Source organism: Stegostoma tigrinum, chromosome 9, assembly GCF_030684315.1.
Source record: "Stegostoma tigrinum isolate sSteTig4 chromosome 9, sSteTig4.hap1, whole genome shotgun sequence".
NCBI classification, from domain to species: Eukaryota; Metazoa; Chordata; class Chondrichthyes; order Orectolobiformes; family Stegostomatidae; genus Stegostoma; species Stegostoma tigrinum.
In genome coordinates, this window is record NC_081362.1 from 22,667,468 (window position 1) to 22,688,563 (window position 21,096).

Genomic DNA, 21,096 nt, shown 5'->3' on the forward strand with positions numbered 1-21,096 from the left:
ACAGTCCTTGTGGAGACAATGTCCCATCTTGACACTGAGAATAACTTCTATCATGTCGCATGACAGGTCCGATTTTGAACAGATCTAGCAACTCAACTTAACTGGGCATCCACGAGACTTTGATCACCTTGTCTACATGTTTCTTTAATGGTTGTAAGATCATACTCCTTAACTTGATTTGGCCTGCTAAATCATCTGTTTTATTCTGAATACTGCACGCATTTCACTAAAGAGCTTTTAATTTTGCCCTTTAATGTTTTATTTCTTTTATTGATCCTACTTTCCGCTTCTTTATGTTTATTTCAACCCATCTGAGTCTGGGTATCAACATCAAAATAGCTGTTCTACAATGTCCGAAGGGTCACCACACCTGAAACGTTAACTCTGTTTTTTCCTTCACAGATGCTGCCACACCTGCTGAGCTTTTTCAGCTACTTTGTTTTTGTTCTATAATGTTGCCCTTTTTTTTGCTTTGTCAACCTACGGATCCCAGTCTCCAAAACAATGCCCTCAATAATTAGCTTAATGTCCCCTCTACAACATTAGTTATTTGATTTGCCAGGACACTGCTCCTAGCATGGTTCAAGTGAAGCCCATCTCTTCACAACAGATTCCTTCTATCCCAAATAACACAGTGTGAAGCTGTAGGAACACAGCAGGTCACACAGCATCAGAGCAGCAGGCAAGTTGACATTTCGGGTCGGGATCCTTCTTCAGAAATGGGGGGCATCCTTAGAAAAGGCTTTGCAGTGGGGTTATAACTCATTCAGAGATAGTAAGAACTGCAGATGTTGGAGTCAGAAAGACAGGAGAAGAACATGGCCCATCTACATCAAAGGAATGGAGGTTGAGAGAGTTGGGAGCATCAAATACCGAGGAGTGACAACAACCAACAACCTGCCCTGGACTTCCCACATTGACATGATGGTCAACAAGGCATAACAACGCCTCATCTTCCTCAGGTGGCTCAGAAAATTTGGCATGTCCAGAAGGACCCACACCAGCTTTTACAGATACACCATTGAAAGCATACTGTCTGTCTGTATAATGGCCTGATACGGGAACTGCTCTGCCCAGGATCGTAGAAACTACAGAAGGTTGTGTGCACAGCCCAGACTATCATGGAAGCCAACCTCCCATCCATGGACTCCATTTACATCTCTTGTTGTCATGGAAAGGCTGCCAACAGCATCAAAGACCTATCTCACTGCGATAATGCTCTCCCATAACCTCTTCCATCAAATAGAAGATACAGAAGCTTGAATACACGCACCAGCAGGTGTAAGAACAGCTTCTTCCATGCCATTATTAGACTGCTGAATGGATTCTATAACTTCAAACAATGTTGATCTTGTTAATGCGGATCTTGCCTTGAGCACGTCCCATGTGATGTAACTTGTATGCCTCACTTTTTCAAAGTATTTTTTACCCTATGATCCCTATGTCCTTGCTTCCTATGATCTGTATGTCCTTACTTACTATGATCTGCTTGCACTGCTTACAAACAAAGCTTTTCCATGTACTTTGGTATGTGTGACAACACATCAAATCAACCAATTGGAAAATAAATGAAGCACGTGATGTCGACCAGTGCACTTGAGTCCTTCCACAACCAGAGTATTGCAGGGGTTGGTGTCCACTATAACTCTGGAAATATTTCTTTTAACTTAATAACTTTCTCCTGTAGACCCCATTTTGTTGCAATAATGTGAAAGCGCCTTTAAGGGGTTGATAACTTCTTAAAAAATTGAATACAAATGTAAAGAGGCATTTATTGACTCTGGAGGTGTGTTTTTAAGAGTTAGGAACTTTACTTTTCAATTTCTCACTTTGTGAATAAATCTAAAAGTAAGCAAAGATTGATTTCTGGTCTCTCCCTTCACCAACTGGTTGCAAAAAGCTTAACATACACTGCCAAAAATACAGCCTTCATTGGCTGCAAATCTCCTAGGTATATCCTCAGACTATAAAAGGTGCAATATAAATGACAAGTGTTCTTTTCTATTATGGACAACGAGAGAGATTATAAATAGTGTAACTAACTGATCAGTTCGCTGAAACACAGATTTACCAAAAAAAAAGGCAGAAGTCTAAGAAATAATATTGTAATATTTTTGAGAGGCATGGTTTTCACTTTTCCAGTTACCTCAAATAAGGGAAAGATCAGACTCAGTATTTACGTGGGCATTAAGGGACATGAAAAAAAAATGGAGAAACAGTATTAGTACAAAAATCTGCCAAGACAGAACTTTAGAGATTGATGGTCTACGTCATATCTTATTTTATGTGTAACGTAGATCTGAGTTCCTAATATTATTTATCTTATGCACTTGAACAATAAACCCATAGATCTCAAATGTCACTTCCTTCTGAAAGCATGTGTCATTATTTTTGCTGCAGAAACAATAAATACCTTCCAAGCAGCAGTGTTTGACATTTTTAAAAGTCTGATGGTGGAAATCCTCATCATATGCTTATTGTCTATTATGAAATTCACTCAAAAATAGACACCGAGAAGGCTCATTTGTCAGTACCATCTCACCCTACCTAAGTGGTCTTGAGCCAGCATGTACTCATTATTTGAATCGCGCCCAAAGTTATCCAGTTTAGAAAACCTTAACAGGGCAATCCAAGTCATACCCTCTTCTCATAGAATCTCAACTTGAAAAGGTAATCCAAGGCACACATCATCCTACCAAAGTGAATTAGATCAGGTTCTAACCACAGTAATATTTTACTCCATGAAATCTCCATGAGAAGAAGTTGAATCAGTCAGGATTGTATTTGCTGGAGTTTAGAAGAATCAGGGGAAATCTCAGAAACCTATAAAATTTTAACAGGAATTCTAACAGGGTAGATGTTCCAAACAGGAAGAATGTTCCAAATGGCGAAGGAGTCCAGAACGAGGGGTCACAGTCTAAGAATGGAGAGGAGGTCATTAGGACTGAGATGAGGGAAATTTCGACACTTAGAGAGTGGTGAGCCTGCAGAAGTTGTGACCACAGAAAGCAGTCAACTCCAAAACACTGTATGATTTCAAGGAGTTGGATAAAGCACTTGGAGCAAAAGAGATCAAAAGATATGGAGAAAGAAACAGGACTTACCTGCTGAGTTGGACTACCAGCTTTGATCATAATGAATGGTGGAGAAGACTCAAACAGCATGATGTCCTACCCTGCTCCTATTTTTGATGTTTCTATGAAAATTGTCTACACCAACAATTGTTCACCAGGAGTACCTCACTTATAAGGAATCCAGATGAGATTCTCGTCATTATTAATACTTCACCCTTCCAAACTGATCAGATCAGGTTTCATTGAAATTCCTCCCAACTAAAATGATCGCGACTAGGACACATTTACCACAAGATAAAAACAAAATACTGTGGAATCTGAAATAAAATCAGAAAATGCTGACAAAACTCAAGCTGGCTGGCAGCATCTGTGAAAAGAGAAACTGTTAGCATTTCCAGTCTAATGATTCCTCCTTTTCCCTCCCCATTCAAAGTAGTACCTTATTCCACCAATATGTTTTAGATTAAGATCCATCCACCAGTAGTACTTCCCACACCCCTCCAAATGTGAGTAAAGCAATAATTCACAATAGTACCTGTTCTTCCCGGTGATCTGTCCAGAATCCATTCACTAAGATGGAATTTAGTTGCTCTGCAGTGGAGAAATAGTCACCCTGTTTTAAACATCACCCCATTTGAATTCAAGATTTAGTGGGGGTCATCCAGTCTAGTCATACAGTAACTGTAATTAACACTGTTTGCTGTACCATAATTCCACTAAGTTTGGTTATTAGAATTTCACAAGTTTAGTGTCTCTGTTCTTAGCAATGCCTTTGCATCAGTGGAGCAAAAACTGTGAAAAAGCACTGTTGTGTCGCTAAATACATTAGCCATCAGCTACACATGGCTTATAGTAAAGCCACATGTGGCTAACTGGAAGGATTTACGGCTAAGTGCATTTCTGATTAGTTATAAAAATGCAAAATAGACAGTGCTGGCTACTGCGCATGCTCGTAAACTTTAACAATTTTTTCTGCATTATGGAAAAATAATGAGCTGAAAAGCAAAGTAGGCAATTACTTTTGATCACTGAAAGCTCTTTACTGTCTTGGTTACTTAAATATCTCAGATGTTTGTTCAGTAAGTAAACACACAAAGTACATTTACCTGTGCTGTGTACATGTAAGCAAGACCTTTTAAGCTAAAATGAGTGCAACGTAGCTAAAACAGTGTAATTGTAGCCACACCTATGGTGACTCAGTGATTGTTATTGGACATGACAGAACTGTACCATGTTCAGTAGGTTGTGCTTATACTGGATGGCGTATCCTAGATGCGTCTGGATTTCAAGCATGTAAACAACATTACGCACCCCTTCCAGGGCTGATGGCTGTTAGAAGGGGACGCCGATTGGTCATCTTCTGCTGTTTTTCTTGTTGAATTATGACTTCCATCTCCTTCTTCTCTAGCATCTTGCAGGATGGGTAAAAAAGACCAACTGTTTGGGTGCCTTGGTCCTTCTTAGATTCCAACCCAAACCTCAGTAGTGGGATGGTCAAAGGTTGCCAGGTTGGAGAAGAAATCAGATCTGTGGTCTTCAGAGCAAAAAAAATAAAAGTGAGATGATACATTGAACACTCAAGTCTTTAGGGGTTTGTAACCATGACAGAAATTACAACTACAGGACAACCTTTAATATGTTCTTCTGAGTTCTTGTTCAAGCTATTTTAATAGAGCAGATAACACAGTTGGAAAAAAAAGCTTGTATTTCTACAGCACCTTTCACAAGAATGCAATTTACTTTACAATTGTTGTAATCCAGGAAAGGTGACGGTTATTTGCTGATAATCCATTCTTTACTGATGTACATTGAGTGATTGTACACTAAGAAGAACCTGCTCTCTCCTGAACAGTGTTTTGAGGTATTTCATATCTAATGAATAGTGCAGACTAGGCTTCAGACTAACATCTTGCTGAGAAGACAGCACTTCCAACAGTACAGCACTCCTTCACTGGTCTGTGCTTAACTCCTTAAAAACAGACTTGAACTCATAATGTTCTGATTCAGTGCCAAGGGTGTTAATTGATAAAGAATCACACCTAACATTGTCTTTGTCAATCTAATAAAACTACATTGCTTCAGTGCCATACATTCTAACCAATTTTATTGCACCAAGTTTGCTGTTCAGTCAAGTTAATTTCAAAATCAACTTTGACAAAGGCATGGCCTAACTAATAACATTAGACTTTAGACTGTACTAGACATATAACTGGAATGCTATATAAAACATGTGGAAGCAGTGATGATAACACATTGAATACTCAAGGCAATTTAAACCTGCCGTTAATGGACTTTGAGATAAGTGTATCATGGATTCCAAAGGTGAAAGATTAAATGGAAGTTGGATTGTAAGCAGGTTCTGTGTTTAGGTGGTTAAAAAGCTTTTAACAAATATTAATTAAGGTGGATACAGGTAAAAGCTCATTACAATGATTAGAGGCAACATTATGCCAGTATTCACATAATTGAACTTTCCATGTTTGCAGTATCAAAAGATAAATACACAGATAGAAGTCATGGTTGCTCTTTAAACAAATTGTGTTTTTGGATGAGACAAACTGTACAGCCATCTGCTGACAGTGTATCATTTTACAGCACCTAATCCAACTACCCCCAGATCCTTCCAACACTGCTGAACTTTATAATTAAAGCTTAGCAGTAGAACTTAGGACTGAGATTTATGCTTCCAAAAAATGTCAAACCCTAAAATGTATAAACATAAGAGAAAAATTGGATGCATTGCTGCTATACAAAAGCATAACGTGCCCCAAAACAGTTATGCCAAAATGAGTGACTCTTAATAACTCCATTCAACCAATGAGTTGCTTATTATGGAGAATTAACTGATGCCAGTAAGTGAAATGAAGCGGTGGGAGGAAGGCAGAATAGAGCACAAACATTGGCACAGATAAGTTGGATTGACTAACTCTTTTTGGTGCTGTAAATTCTATGCAATGTGAGAAGTTTTCAGAGCTTGCACTAATACAGCATTCGTCCATTTGCAGAACTTTACCTAAATTTATTTCTTGACGCAAGCCTACTTGGCCAAATAAAAGCAAATGCAAAAAAGTGAAACAAATGAAAGTTGTTGCTGGTGCATCTTTTATGCTTCTACCTTTTCTGCAAGTGCAACAAGACCAGGAAGAGAAACTAATATATTCTGAGAAAAGATGCTTTCTAAAATAAAAACTTTGCTGTTCAGATACTAATTGATCATGATTTACATGATTTAATATATTTCCTCTGTTTGTGAAAGTTTCTCAGATCCTTCCTCAATAAAGTCATCTTCCTCGTATACAGCCAACAAGAAACGAAACATGAACTGCTACAAACAATAACTCACTGATTTGTTCAACGAACAATATGATTGTAAAGTTTCATATTCAAAGTCTATTTTACAGACAATTAAATAGCACAGGGTAGAAAAACAAACAACTCAACTTAAGCCCGACACTGGTTTAGCATAATATGTAGCTACTGTTACTAATGTTCTGAAAATAATAACCATTTTTTTGAATAGGGAACAGTCTGCCATCGTGTGGCATGAAATAGAAATTATCCATTCCACTGAACAACTGTGTTCAAACTATATTGTTTTCCAGAATTGAAAGCTTTTTATATCAGTACCTGTACGTTAAACCCAGCCAAGTTTTAAGTCAATTTTAATATTTGCATGTTGCGCAGCAAGGCATACAAAAAGGACACTATTTTTGTATAACTACTGCTGACCATGTGAAATAATTGCTAAACAAAATTCAGCCATGCCCTCCTGCAGGTGGAGAAAAGAATTTTTTGTTTATCCATAGTGCATTTCATGAACTCAGGACGTCCTAATGTACAGTGAATTAAGCATAGTTTTGAAGTGCAGCCACAGCTGAGATGTAGGTTGTGCACAGCCAATTGACACATCAGAAGTGCCAGCTACAAGAAATAAGATAATAACCACAAAATCAGTTTTAGTGATATACATCGAGATATTGATGTTGGCTAAGACACTGAGGGAAAATTCAGTGCTTTTTTGAAATAGCTCTGTAGTATCCTTTACACCCACTTTAGTGGGCAGATAGCACCTTGATTTAATGTCTCATCCCAAGTAACAGTATGTCTAACACTAAAAAAGGTTTCTTCAATCTTTAGAGGACTTGACAGGGTAGATATGAAAAAATTATTTCCCCTTGTGGGAGGACAAAGGGCATAAGCTCAGAATAAGAAATCACACATTTAAGACAGAAATAAGGGGGAATTTCATCTCTCAAAGGGTTGTCAATCTGTATAATTCTCTAGCACAGAGAGCTGTTGAGCGTGGGTCATTAAGTGTATTCAATGCTGAGATAGACTTTTAATCAGTAAGAAAATCAAGACTTATGGGGCAATGGCAGGGAAGTGGAGTTGAGGATTATCAGATCAGCTATGATATCACAAAATGAAAGAGCAGGCTTGATGAGCTGCTCCTAACTTATGGTCTAATATTACACTGTCAGCTTAGATTTTGTGCTAAAATCTCTGAAGTGAGATTCAATCCAAGAAGCTTCTAACTCAGAGCAAAGATCATTATAACCAATAGTATGAACAAGACAGAATGCATCACTTAGCACTTTTTGCATTAAATTTAATCTACTACATGTCCGCCAAGTCCAACAGCCCGTTTATGTCCTTTTGAATCTGATCACTATCCTCCTCACAGTTCACAGTATTTTCCAGTTTTGTATTATCTTGAAAATTTTAAAATTGTGCCTTGCACACACATACAAGGTCATTATTCTTAAAACATATCAAGGAAAATAGTTCTAATATCTAACTCCTGGGGAACCCTATTATATACCTTCCTCCAGTCCAAAAAAAATTCCCGTCACTCACCCAAAAGAATATCTATTGTGCCACTGCTCCTTAGGCTTTGACTTTGCCAACAAGTCTGTTACATGGTGCACATCAACTGCTTTCTGGAAGACCATGTACAATGCATCAAACACATTACCCTGAGCAATTGTCTCTGTTACCTTACCTTTTGTATCCTCTTTATTCAAAAGAAAGGTCTCAAAGGACTGGAGAATATCCAACATTGTTATTTTGTTTAAGAAGGAGGCAGGAATATTCCAGGAAATTACATGCTGGTGAGCCTTACATCAGTGGTAAGGAAATTATTGGAGAAGATTTGTTGGGATAGTATTTACTCACATTTGGAAAGATTTGGGCTTATTAGTGATAAGCAGCATGGCTTTGAGCAAGGAAAAGTTGTGTCTCACAAACTTGATTTTTTCTTGAGAAGTAACATAGATGATTGATGAGAGCAGGGTGGTAGATGTTGTCTATATGGACTTTAGAAAGGCATTTGACATGGTTCTTCATGGCAGGTTGATAAATAAGGTGAAGTCATATGGGATTTGCGGTGAGCTATTAAGATAGATATAGGACTGGCTTAGTCATAGAAGACAGACAGTAGTAGAGGAATGGTATTTTTCTGACTAGAGATACGTGACCAGTGGCATTCTATAGGGATCACTGCTGGGACCCCTGCTGTTTTTAACTTATGTAAATGATTTGGAGGAGAATGTAGGTGACCTGACTAGTAAGTTTAGTGACAACATAAAGATTGGGGGAGTTGTGGTTAATGTGGAGGATTGCCAGAGGATACAGTCGGATATAGATAGGCTGGAAACTTGGTCGGAGAAATGGCAGGTGGCATTAAATCTGAATAAATGCATAGTGATGCATTTTGGAAGCTCTAATGCAGGAAAGGAATATACAGTAAATAGCAGAACCCTGATGGTGTCAACATACAGAAGGGTCTGATATACAGGTCCACAGTTCTTTGAAAGCAGCAACACAAGTGGATAAAGTGATTCTGAAGGCATATGGCATGCTTGCCTTTATTGGTTAGAGCATAAAAATATAAAAATTTGCAAGTAATGTTGCAGCTGTATAAACCTCTAGTGAGGCCACATTTGAAATACTGCATACACTAGGTTGCCACACTACTGGAAGGATCTAAAAACTTTAGAGAGGGTACAGAAACAGTTTACCAACACATTGCCTCGTTCAGAGAGTATTAGCTGTGAGGACTGTTTGAGCACACTTGGTTTGTTTTTTCTTGAATGTCAAAGGATGAAGGGTGATCTGATGGAAGTTTACAAAATTATGAGAGGCATGGATAGAATAGATAGTTGAGTCTTTTCCCAAGATAGAGATATCAAATCCTAGGGAACACAACTTTAAGATAAAGGGGGTAGGCTTAAAGAAGATACAAGAGGCATTTTGTTTTAAAACATAGAGGGTGGTAATTGCCTAGAATGTGCTGCCAGAAGAGGTGGTGGAAGCGCATACAATAGCAATGTTTAAGAGTTATCTTGACAGATAAATGAATAGGCAGGGAATGGAGGATACTGAACTGTATAGGGGCAACTGTGTCAGTGCAGTTTAAGTAGGCAGAATGCATTGTTCCTTTGCTATGCTGTTCTTTGTTTTTTTCAGTCACCAAAAACCCAAAAAAGTTATTTAACACTATTTTCCCTTAAAAATCCACGATAGCTATTCTTAAGTTCGTCTGGGATTGCAGTTTCTAAAAACATTCCCACCAGCAAAGGTTAAAACGACAGCATTGTAGTTGCTTGGCTTATTCTTCTATCTTCCTTAGAATAAGAATTTAACATCTGTAATTCTCTACTACTTTTGTACCAGTCCTGCATCCAAGGATTGGAAGACGAAGGCCAATGCCTCTGCAATTTCCACCCTTACTTCTCTCAGTATCCTTGGACACATCTGTGTCTAGTCCAGTTGACTGACCAACTTTACTTACAGGCAGTCTAATATCTCCATTTTGTCAATTTTTAATTCATCCAATATCACAACTACATCCTGTTTCACTATGACTTTGGCAGGACCTTCTTCCTTAGAAATGTACATATTAAACAAAAAAAAAACAAAACTGCAGATGCTAGAAGACTGAAATAAAACTAGAAATAGCTGGGGTAATTCAGCATGTCGGGCAGCACCTGTAGAGAGAAAGCAGAGTCAATGTTTCGGGTCCAGTGACACTTTGCAGCGGCGTTCTGATGAAGTCATTGAACCTGAAACACTGACTGTGCTTTCTCTCTAAAGAAGCAGCCAGACCTGTTGAATTTTTCGAGGTTTTTCCGGTTTTGTTGCAATATAGTCATTTATTGTTTTAATCATGCTCACTGCCTCCATGTCCAAATCCCTGTTTGGTATCTAGTCAGCCCTACTCCTTTTTCTACATTTTTGAAGTGCCGTAGATGTCTTTTGAATTTCCTTTTATGATAGCTGCTAGTTCCATTTCATCATTTTTCTTCTTCCTTGCTGAACTTTTGATGTTCAGCTTAGCATAAGCAAGCGATTTCAAAGACAGTGAAAAGAACACTTCCTTTTATAACATAATACATTCATGACTTTTATTTCCCTGGTTGCTTTCAGAATGATTCTGGAGGTTAAAACTTATTTGAAGACTGCAAAACAATCTTGCAAGGCTATCAACCCTACCAGTGAAAGTTATATGGTGGTGGAGTTAGTCTTGGGCTTCAGATGAGTCAGAAAGAAGTGAAGGAATTTAATCAGCTTTGATGGTGAGCATCACTGAATAGGACCTACCTCTGCCAGAACTGTGGATTGGCCAGAACCAAGAAATGTGCCATCATGAGAATCCATCCTCATAGGGGGTTCCAGGTAAACACCACAACATCCACAGAAATGAGCATATGGATGGTTAGTTGCCCCACACTTTGAGCAGCTGAGGTAGCTCATAGGAGCACCAGGCTATAACAAAATAAATAAGAGCATTTATTTAGTATCTTTCATGTGCTCAGAACATCTCAAAATACTTCACATTCAATGAAACAGTTTGAGAGTTGTAGTCAATATTACGATGTAGGAAACATTGCAGCTGATTTGCACACAGCATAGCTCTAAAAACAAGATATGATGGTTGCAAGATTAATGTTGACCAGAAAATTAGGGATTGTCCTTTCCTTTTTCTTCTGAAATTATGCCTTTAGATATTTTACGACAACCAGAGAACGTAATCACACCAGCATGAGTGCATTTATTTCAGGAGCATATTGTCAGGGCTGGAAGCCCTGATCAGTTCAATTTCTTGGACATTCTGGGCTTCTGTAGCATAAGCACCAGCAATCATGTTGAGCTTGAATTCACAAGCATAATTACATGTGCTCCTTCCACAGATGTTGATAGACCTGCTGACAGTAACGAGCATTTTCTGACCAAGGAGCTAAGCTCCAAAAGCTTGTGTTTTCAAATGAACCACTTGGGCTATAACTTGGTGTCATGTGACTTCTGACCTTGTCCACCCTAGTCCAACACCGACACCTCTACATCTCAGTATTTTTGTAAGCTCAAAATTGTCCATAACAGGAAAATGCATTTGAATAACACACTGGTAGCCTAATTGCCCAAATCATTTGAAGTAATGCTTCAACCAAGCGTCCTGGCTAAGCTTCTTTGACCAAAGAACTAACCTCTGGAACAGGAAAATGAGGAACAATCAGAAAGGATACACAGTGTAAAGAAATTCAAAAAATGTTAAACATTTAAATACATCTGGAAAATGTTCATAAAGCATTTGAACTGGACAGGAAAAATTTTCCTGTTGCAGTCTTCAAGCAGTGCAACTGAACTGCCAAGTGTCCTCAGTTTAGCAAGCATTTGCAACAGGTAAGTGATGGGAGTATCAGTGATGATACACTTAGCACGATATCTGCCCATTACTCTTACCTTTTCTCTTTCTAGAAGTAATTACATAACCAGGTAGTGTAACAATCTAGTATTCCATAACGTTGTCAATCATTTACTCCCATCCATGCTATGTTGACTTTGTCCCATGCTCCAGTTTCTATATATATCTATTGACCTGGAGCCCACAGAATATGACTTGCAGAAATGACAGTCGACTTGAAGAAATACCAGCACATAAATAAAAACAATTTAAAGGGGTCTGTGCCAATGAATCATAGAAGATTGAGTCAAGCAGCAGACGTGAAGATAGCGTGAGCCAGGGGACAGCCGGGAAAGTAAGGATTATGCTTATATAAGAAAAAACCTACCTTGAGAGTCAGTGACCTACTTGATTCAAGTGGCGGGAGTGGTGAGAGCGCGAGCCGAGAAGTGAACTTTTATATCTGGGCGTTATCTAAACCCGAAACACTACATGTGTGGTGTCTTCCACCCATCCTCCTCCTCTAACCAAAAAAGAAGACTGTGTGAAGGGTCGGTAAGGTAAGGATTTTTCTTTTTCTTTATTCTTTAGGCAGTCTAGAGTAGAGGGAATGGAAGCTATGGCAGTTGCATTCTCCTCTTGTAGGAATTGGGAGGTAAGGGTCACTACTAATGTCCCTTCTGACATCACCTGCGAGAAGTGCACCCAACTCCAGCTCCTCACAGACTGCGTTAGGGAACTGGAGTTGGAGCTGGAGGAACTCTGGATCATTTGGGAGGCTGAGGAGATGGTCACACCCAAGGTATAGGACAAAGGTAGCTGGGTGACTGTCAGGAGGCGGAAAGGGAATAGGCAAACAGCGCAGAGGTCCCTTGTGGCTGTTCCCCTCAATAATAAGTATACCATTTTGGATACTGTTGGGTGGATGGCCTATCAGGGGATTTTACCAAGGCATTCGATAAGGTTCCACATGGTAGGCTCATTCAGAGAGTAAAAAGGCATGAGATTCGGGGAAATTTAGCTGTCTGGATACAAAACTGGCTGTCCAATAGAAGACAGAGGATGGTAGTATATGGAAAGTATTCAGCCTGGAGCTCAGTGATCTGCGGTTTTCAGCAGGGATTTGTTCTGGGGCCTCTGCTCTTTGTGATCTTTATAAATGACTTGGATGAGGAAGTGCAAGGATGGGTTAGTAAGTTTGCCGATGACATGAATGTTGGTGTAGTTGTAGACAACGTGGAGGACTGTTGTTGGTTGCAGCGGGACATTGACAGGATGCAGCACTGGACAAAGAGGTGGCAGATGGAATTCAACCCAGAAAAGTATGAAGTGATTCATTTTGGAAGGTCAAATTTGAATGCAGAATACAGGGTTAATGGCAGAATTCTTGGCAGTGTGGAGGAACAGAGGGATCTTGGGGTCCACGTTCATCGGGTTGATAGGGTTGTAAAGAAGGCGTATGGTGTGTTGGCTTTCATTGGCAGGGGAATTGAGTTTGAGATCTGTGAGGTTATGCTGCAGCTCTATAAAACTCTGGTTAGACCTCACTTAGATTATTGTGTTCGGTTCTGGTCACCTCATTTATAGGTAAGATGTGGAAGCCACAGAGAGGGTGCAGAGGAGATTTACCAGGATGCTCCCTTAACTGGAGGGCACATCTTATAAGGAAAGGTTGAGGGAGCTAGGGCTTTTTTCATTGGAGTGAAGAAAGATGAGAGGTGACTTCATAGAGGTTTACAAGATGATAAGAGGCATAGATAGAGTGGACAGTCAGAGACTTTTTCCCAGGGCAGAAATGACTATTACAAAGGGGCATAATTTTAAGGAGATTGGAGGAAGGTATAGAGGAGATGTCAGAGGTAGGTTCTTCACACAGAGAGTGGTGGGCGTGTGGAGTGCACTGCTGGCAGTGATAGTGGAGTCAGATACTTCAGAGTCTTTTAAGCGATTCTTGGATAGGCATATGAAGGATAGTAAAATGTAGGGTATGCAGGATGGATTGATCTGAGTGGGATAATAGGTCGGCACAACATCGTGGGCCAAAGGGCCTGTACTGTGCTGTACTGTTCTATGTTCTATGTAACACAGAACCAAAAGAAAGGACAACAAAGGAGAAAGCTCACCCCAAGCTACGTGGAGGAGATCACACAGAGCAATACTGGGAGTCCAACATAAAAAGGAAAATTACTATACACATGTACAAGCACGAGGTACAAAAGTACATTTGAGAGCATGAAAGTTTGGATTTCTCACATATATTTTGTTCCATTATAGGACATCAGCAAACAGTAATCTACCGAGGTGCAGTGGCAATTTCTAAGAACACCTAACGCTCGACACTCAGGAGACCATAAAGCAGCCACTCTCAAAAATTCCAGGCTATGAATGTCTTGTTTGAGATGGCCATTGGTGTGTTCTACCATAGCTCCAATAACCCCATCATTCCGGTTGTAACCATGTTCAGCTGGTGAAAATGGCATGGATCGTGCTAGCATGGGCCAGGGGTAAACGACATTGGCTTTGACCCATGGACCCAGTTTTGAATGTACTGAGCTAAAGGAGTGAGTGGTTGGACGTGATGGTGATTAGCATGGTATGTTGGCACCATGGCTGCTTTCCAGTAAAGATGGCAAGAAGCTCTCACTAACTGAAATTTAAAGGAGACGGAACCTTTGAACTTAGCTTCTTCTCCCTTGCATTTGAGAAGCTGAAGAATGATCTAAGCAAAGCATTTTAAGTTAGGAAAATGGAGGGTTGATGCAGAAATACTACTTCCTCTGATGGGAAAATTCACATCCAAGAGAATGTAACTTTAACATTAGAGCTAAGCCATTTAGGAGGAAAATAAGACAAACCTTCTCAGGCAAATGACAACGGAAACGTAGAGTTCTCTCTCCTAAAATGCTGTGAATGCCGTGAAAATTGGAGTTTAAGACTAAGATTGATAGAAGTTTTGTAAAGGTACCAAGTGAAAACGGACTTGAAGGTACAGCTCAGCCAATGATCTAACTGAATAGCAGAAATGAAGCTGGAGAAATTTACTTTTTGATTCGGGGCCAGGCTTGTTTTGTATTTATTAAAGGCAAGACATTTTAGAGCTGAAGATTGAAAAATCTTTTGATATCTGAAGCTTGAAATCTGTCAAATATTTTCAGTTCAGGTAGGGAACAGATTAACATAGAGGAATGATGTGGACTGTACTAACATGGGTCAGGAGTAAACTATACCGTTTTTGACCCAAGGTCCCAGTTTTGAATGTACAGAGCTAAAGGAGTGAGTGGTTGGAGGTGAAGCTGATTGGCACAGTATGTTGATACCATGACTGCTTTCCAGTAAAGAGGGCAAGAAGCGCTCACTAGTTGAAATTCAAGGGAGAAGAAACATTTTGTTGCCATAAAAGGATGCTAGCTGATTCAGAGGTTTATAGATCCAACTAATCTCAACTGAGCTTGGGGGAAGATTACATTATTAGAAAAATCTCTAGCCCTTTGCTGCTGGACTCGGGCATTGGTTTCTTAATAAAATTGTTTGTGGGAGGTCAGCCTTGCTGGTAAGGATTGTATTTATTGCCCATTCCGTTTTACTTTAGGGAAAGTAGTGATGAGCTGCCTACTTGTATCTCTGACGTTCAAGTGAAGTAGATACACCCACAGTGCTGTTAAGAAATGCATTCCAGGACTGGTGTGGAACATCATAAATTGGTAGACGTTGGCAAAGAGCAAAGTAGATACCAAAAAGCTGCTTGATGCAGAAATGGATGGCCACTGACTAAAGTGGCAAATCTCTTGCTGCAAAAGGAAAAAATCTAAGGCAAAAATAGAAGGGTAGTATGTGATCAGCTGACTAGATTGAAGGTCTTGTTAATAGTTCCACAGGTCTGTGATGGTATCATAGAGAAGCACTGCCTCCTAACACAATGCTCCTCAGAGATATCGAGCCTAGAAACCTCATGGGCAGAATAAGGGTTTCTCTTCATGTGTGGGTCTCAGAGACCAACTGCAGCTCCTTGAGATACCATGATCCTTTTGTTCCCCTTTCTGCAAAATAAAAATCACTGAATTCCTGACAAGCTGAGTATTTGCAGGCACTGCCGCTTCAAAGAGCACCTTGAAATGTTGTGTCGGAGTGCTTTTGGCCAATACAAATCCAGTATCACAGGATCTTCGATGGTGAAAATGATGTTGGGGCTTTTAGTGATACCACAGGGCTTTAGACACAAATACTTTAATGAGATCCAGGCCTGTTTCGAGTGGATTTTGAGCTGCATCACTGAAGATCTAAATGCAGTAACTCAAATTTCAGATTGTTGCATCCAACTTACAGGCAGGAGAATAACTTACAGTTAGACCTGAATAAATTCAATTTGCACCAAGGCTAAGAAATCAGCAGAATGAGAGGGAGTGGATAGAGCACATGAGCTGTCCACAACTTAATCTGCCACCTTGTCTCACAATGTACTTTCCTTCTATCTTCCTGGAGCAAATCCTTTCAATTCACCTCCACTTGTTTCAACAACCTGCATTTCCATATTGTGTTTACTTTAGGACCTTCATTGAGGTATTATCAGTCACCTTTTGGTATTGAACCATTTAAAAGTATTTGAACAAGGACTAAAATTGTGATAAATTTCTGACATCCAACTCTATCACTTAATGCTTTATTTTGCTGCATACCTTGGCTCCACACCAATCGCAGTATCGTGCATCAGTGTTGTTAACTCGGCCACATTTGGAACATGCCAGCTTCTTTCCTTCATGACTTGGTAATGGCGGAAGGAAATCTCCACTAAAATGAGACTGTTGTATAGAAATAAGGAAAAGGAAAATTCACATCTGAATTCTAAAGCAATTTTAGTCCAAATGCAGAAAAACATAGAAAATGTCTCATGAAATAATGCACAAATCTATTTTACTCCTGTTCAAATTATTGTTTTGTAAATTTAGCTTCTTCTCCCTTGAATGTAATAAGTTGAAGGATGCTCTAAGCAATGCATTTTAAATTGGGAAAAGGGTACAATAGGGTTGTTGGGGAAATTCAGACCCAAGATAATGTAAACTTTAGCGTTAGAGTCAAGCCATTTTAGGAGGAAAATAAGAAAACCCTTTTCAGGCAAATTACAAAAGAAATGAGGGGTTCTCTCTCAAAATGCTGTTTAAGGCCGAGATTGATAGTTCAGTAAAGGTATCAAGTGAAAATGAACTTGAAGGTACAGCTCAGTGATGACCTAATTGAATAACACAACCAGATCAAAGGGCTGAATGGTGTTCTCATAAATGAAGCTGGAGGAATTTAGTTTTTGATTTGGAGGCAACTTTTGTTTTGCATTTATTAGAAATGAGGAGTTTGGAGCTGAAGAATGAAAAATCTTTTTACATCTGAAAACCAAAATCTGTCAAATATTTTCCAGGTAGAGAACAGATTAACATAGAGGAATGCTTCCCCAGCTATGATCTAACAATTGGAGTCAAGTCATCACTGTAAATTTGCCAGTTTACATTTTTGTTTCATGTACGATCCATATTGTGGCACGTAACTGAAATCCCCAACTTAGTTCCATAACATGGATAGTTTTATGTTACTTTCTTAGGTCCATGGAATCATACAGTGGTGAAACACAAAAAAAAAGAACTGTGGATACTGGAAATCAGAATTTGCTGGAAAACCTCAGCAAGTCTGGCAGCATCTGTGGAGAGAAAGCAGAGTTAACATTTCGGGTCCAGTGATCATTCTTCAGAACTGAGTATAGTCAGGAAAAGGTTGATATAACTGCTAGAGAAGGGGGATAAAATGATTGGTAAGTGGAAATGGAGCCCAGAGAGAGACAGAACAGTTGGGCAGTCAAAGGAATAGGTAAGGGTCAGCATAGGAGAATGAATAGCTGTAAATGAGCACTGTCAGTAGTCAACAATAAGTTGTTTGTGGTAGGAGCTCATGCAATGACAGGTTTTGTTGTGTGGGGTATGGGTTAAGGAGATGGGAGGAGGTGGTTAGGCCATAAAATTATTGAAAACACAGTACAGTCATTTGGTACATGGTGCCTGTGTTTTAATCCCACCGTGCTGCTTTTCCCCTACAGACGTGCAGTATTTTCATTCTTCCCACAGGCCACTACAACTTAATTTTCATTGTTTAATATGAAATTAAAAAACTGATCTTGATGCATTTTTTAAATTAAAAATTCATTTTCATTAGGTACAAGTTATAGCAGATGCAAATAACAATAGGTTTTTTTGTAAAAACAGCTACACAATAACCAGGTAATTCAATGACACATTATTCTGTTTATGATGTACTCTGTATTTAAGTAATCCTTTTTAATAATACCTACAAAGTAGCTCATACAGACAATTTAATTTTATTTTCTTACTCCACGTGACAGAATGTATTATGTTAGCAATTCGGTCAAATTACACTGGGAAGAGTGCAAAATTCATTTGCTAATAGATGACCTCCCGCAACAAGCTGTTGTTTCTATTATGTTGAGGAGACTACATGAATGGAACTGTGGTTGAGAGAGTGGACAGTATTAAGTTCCCTGAAGTCATGATAACTGATGACCTACCCTGGACTTCCCACGTAAATGTGACAGTCAAGAAGGCACAACAACGCCTCTTCTTCCTCAGGTAGCTCAGGAAATTTGGCATGTCCAAAAGGACCCTTACCAAATACTATTGAAAGCATACTGTCTGGGTGCAAAATGGCCTGGTATGGCAACTGCCCAGAACCATAAGAAACCGTAAGAAACTACAGAAGGTGGTTTGCATAGCCCAGGCCATCACGGAAGCCATTCATGGGCTCTATTTGCATGGCTTGCTGCTGCGGAAAGGTGGCCAACATCAAAGACCCATTGCATCCTGGTAACAACCTCCTATAACCGCTACTGTCAGGCAGAAGACACAAAAGCCTGAACACACACGAGCAGGTTCAGGAACAGCTTCTTTTCGGCCGTTATCAGAACATAAGCTGCAACGTAACTTATAAGCATATAAGTCTTTTTGATCTGTACATCCTTTGCTTGTACCGCTCATAAACAAAGCTTTTCATTGTACTTCGGTAGACGTGACAATAAATCAATCAATCAAACAATCAACTGGATCTTTGGACTTGCCAGCAACATGACCAGTGCACTCTCCTGCTCTGCTGCTTGGCAGCTTCTGTTGGTTTTTTGATGTTGTTTTATCCATGGAATGTGGGTGTCACTAGTTAGGCCAGCATTTATTGTCCATCCTTTATTGCCCTTGAATTGAATGGCTTGCTAAGCCATTTCAAGTAGCAGTTAATAGTTAACTACACTGCTCTGGGTCTGGAGTCACATTTAGGCCAGACTGGGTAACGATGGCAGATTCCCTTCCCTGAAAGTCATGAAAGTACCTGAATTCTTACACAATTGTGTGAAAAGAACGGAAGCAAGTCAGCAGTCCATTTACATCTAAGCCCACTGATCTTAACTGAAGATATAAAAAGGACTACTTGAAATCATATCATCGGTTTTAAATTATTGCAAGAAGACCTAGACCCAAAATTACAGAGATGCTCCAAAAAGCACAACTTTTTAAGCTGTCTGGCAAAGATTTGCAAGTTCCAGAATAAGGCAGATAAAAAGATTTCTTACAGAAAAGAATATAATTTTGTCTGGGAAACATTTTTAAAAACACAGTTATAATTAACTCTCCTTACCCCAGTATGGCCAGGAAGTGCAAAGAACTGGGCTGAAGAATGGTGGATGGAGTTTAATTTAGATAAATGCAGGATGTTGTATTTTGGTAAGACAAGCACAGGCAGGACGTATGCAGTAAATGGAAGGGCCCTGGGTAATGTATAGAACAAAGATCTAGGGTACAGGTTCATAGCTCCTTGAAAATGGAGTCACAGGTAGACAGGGTGGTGAAGGTGACTTTCAGCATGCTTGCTTTCATCGGTCAGAGCACTGAGTATGGAGATGGGATGTCTTGTTGCAGCTGCACAAGATGTTGGTGAGGCTGCATTTGGAGTACTGTGTACAGTTCTGGCCACCCTACCGTAGAAAGGATATTATTAAACTAGAAAGAGTGCAAAAAAGATTTACTAGGGCACTACCTGACCTGGAAGGTTTGAGTTATAAGAAGAGGTTGGAGATTTGGGGCTTTTTTCCCTGGGGCATAGTAGACTGAGGGGTGACCTTATGGAGGTATATGAGGTCATGAGAGACACAGGTAAGGTAGACAGCCAACAGCTTTTCCCTGTGGTAGGGGAGTCTAAAGCCAGATTTCAGGTTTAAGGTGAGAGGGGAGAGATACAAGAGAGTCCAGGGGGCAAATTTTTTCACACAGGGGGTGGCGAGTGTCTGAAACAGGCTGCCACAGACAGTGGTGGAAGCAAGTACAACTTCATTGTTTAAGAAGCATTTAGACAGGTACATGGATGGGATAAGTACGGACGACATGAACAAAATGCAGGCAAATGGGACTAATTTAATTGTAAAAACTGGACAGCATAGGCCAAAGGGACTGCTTCCATGTTGTACATCTCTACGACTCTAACGGGGTGATTTCTAACAGACCTTTAAGACACAGCTGGGCAACCACTGCCTGGTGGAACACTCTGAACTTCTATCTTGTAACTGTTCTTACTTACTTTGCTAAATCACGGTTCTTTCCTGAACTTGGCAATTCCAAAAACAAACTCACAGGACTTTTGTGCAGCCTGTGTTACTACCTGACAGTCAGATTGGTCCTGGCTGAATTTGAAAACAAAAAAAAGGAAGATTTATAGTTATTTGGACTGCCCAAAGCATTTTACAGACTATGAGTAGTTTTGATGCCTAGTCACTGTTACAGCAAAATAAATTATGTTTCAATTTGTACACCATAGTGTATGACAGACAGCAATGTGGTAACAGCCAGGTGATCTGACTTTTTAATGATGGTGGTTGAGGGGCAATTATAGACAGGACACAGGAGAGGACTCCCTCGCTATTCTTTAAATAGTGCCACAGAGTCTTTTCTTTTGACCCATAGAGCAAATGGAGTATTGATTTAAACCATTTTCAAAAAGCTGCAGTGATGGTTCACCACTCACTCCGTACTACAAGTAGTGGGGAAAATCAGAGGTTTCTCAATTTGTATCCAATAAATCTCATTAAACACAGTGACAGTGACTTACTTTCGGTGATTCTGACAGCCTCGTCTCACAGGTAAGGCAATACTGGATATTAGCTGGATTGCCTGTCCCACAAGATCGACAGATAACCTTGTCCTATTTAAAAAACACTGCATTACTTAATAGTGATACCTAAATTAAAAACGCACATATCAGAATACATTAATGCCCAATCAATCTTATTTTCACCCAAGGCAGGAG

General features: G+C 39.6%; 1 protein-coding gene across 7 annotated transcripts in view; it reads right to left on the reverse strand.

Moving 5' to 3' along the window:
* The window catches only part of dzank1 (double zinc ribbon and ankyrin repeat domains 1), a 101,439-nt gene that overhangs the window by 54,248 nt on the left and 26,095 nt on the right, over positions 1–21,096 (reverse strand). For all 7 annotated transcript variants that reach the window (XM_059648410.1, XM_048536268.2, XM_048536269.2 and 4 more), the window contains exons 10-13: positions 20,899–20,991; positions 16,431–16,553; positions 10,677–10,841; positions 4,386–4,608 (exon numbers count right to left, since the gene is read on the reverse strand). In XM_059648410.1, the coding sequence (XP_059504393.1) occupies positions 4,386–4,608; positions 10,677–10,841; positions 16,431–16,553; positions 20,899–20,991 (604 nt within the window). The remainder of the gene's footprint in view (positions 1–4,385; positions 4,609–10,676; positions 10,842–16,430; positions 16,554–20,898; positions 20,992–21,096) is intronic.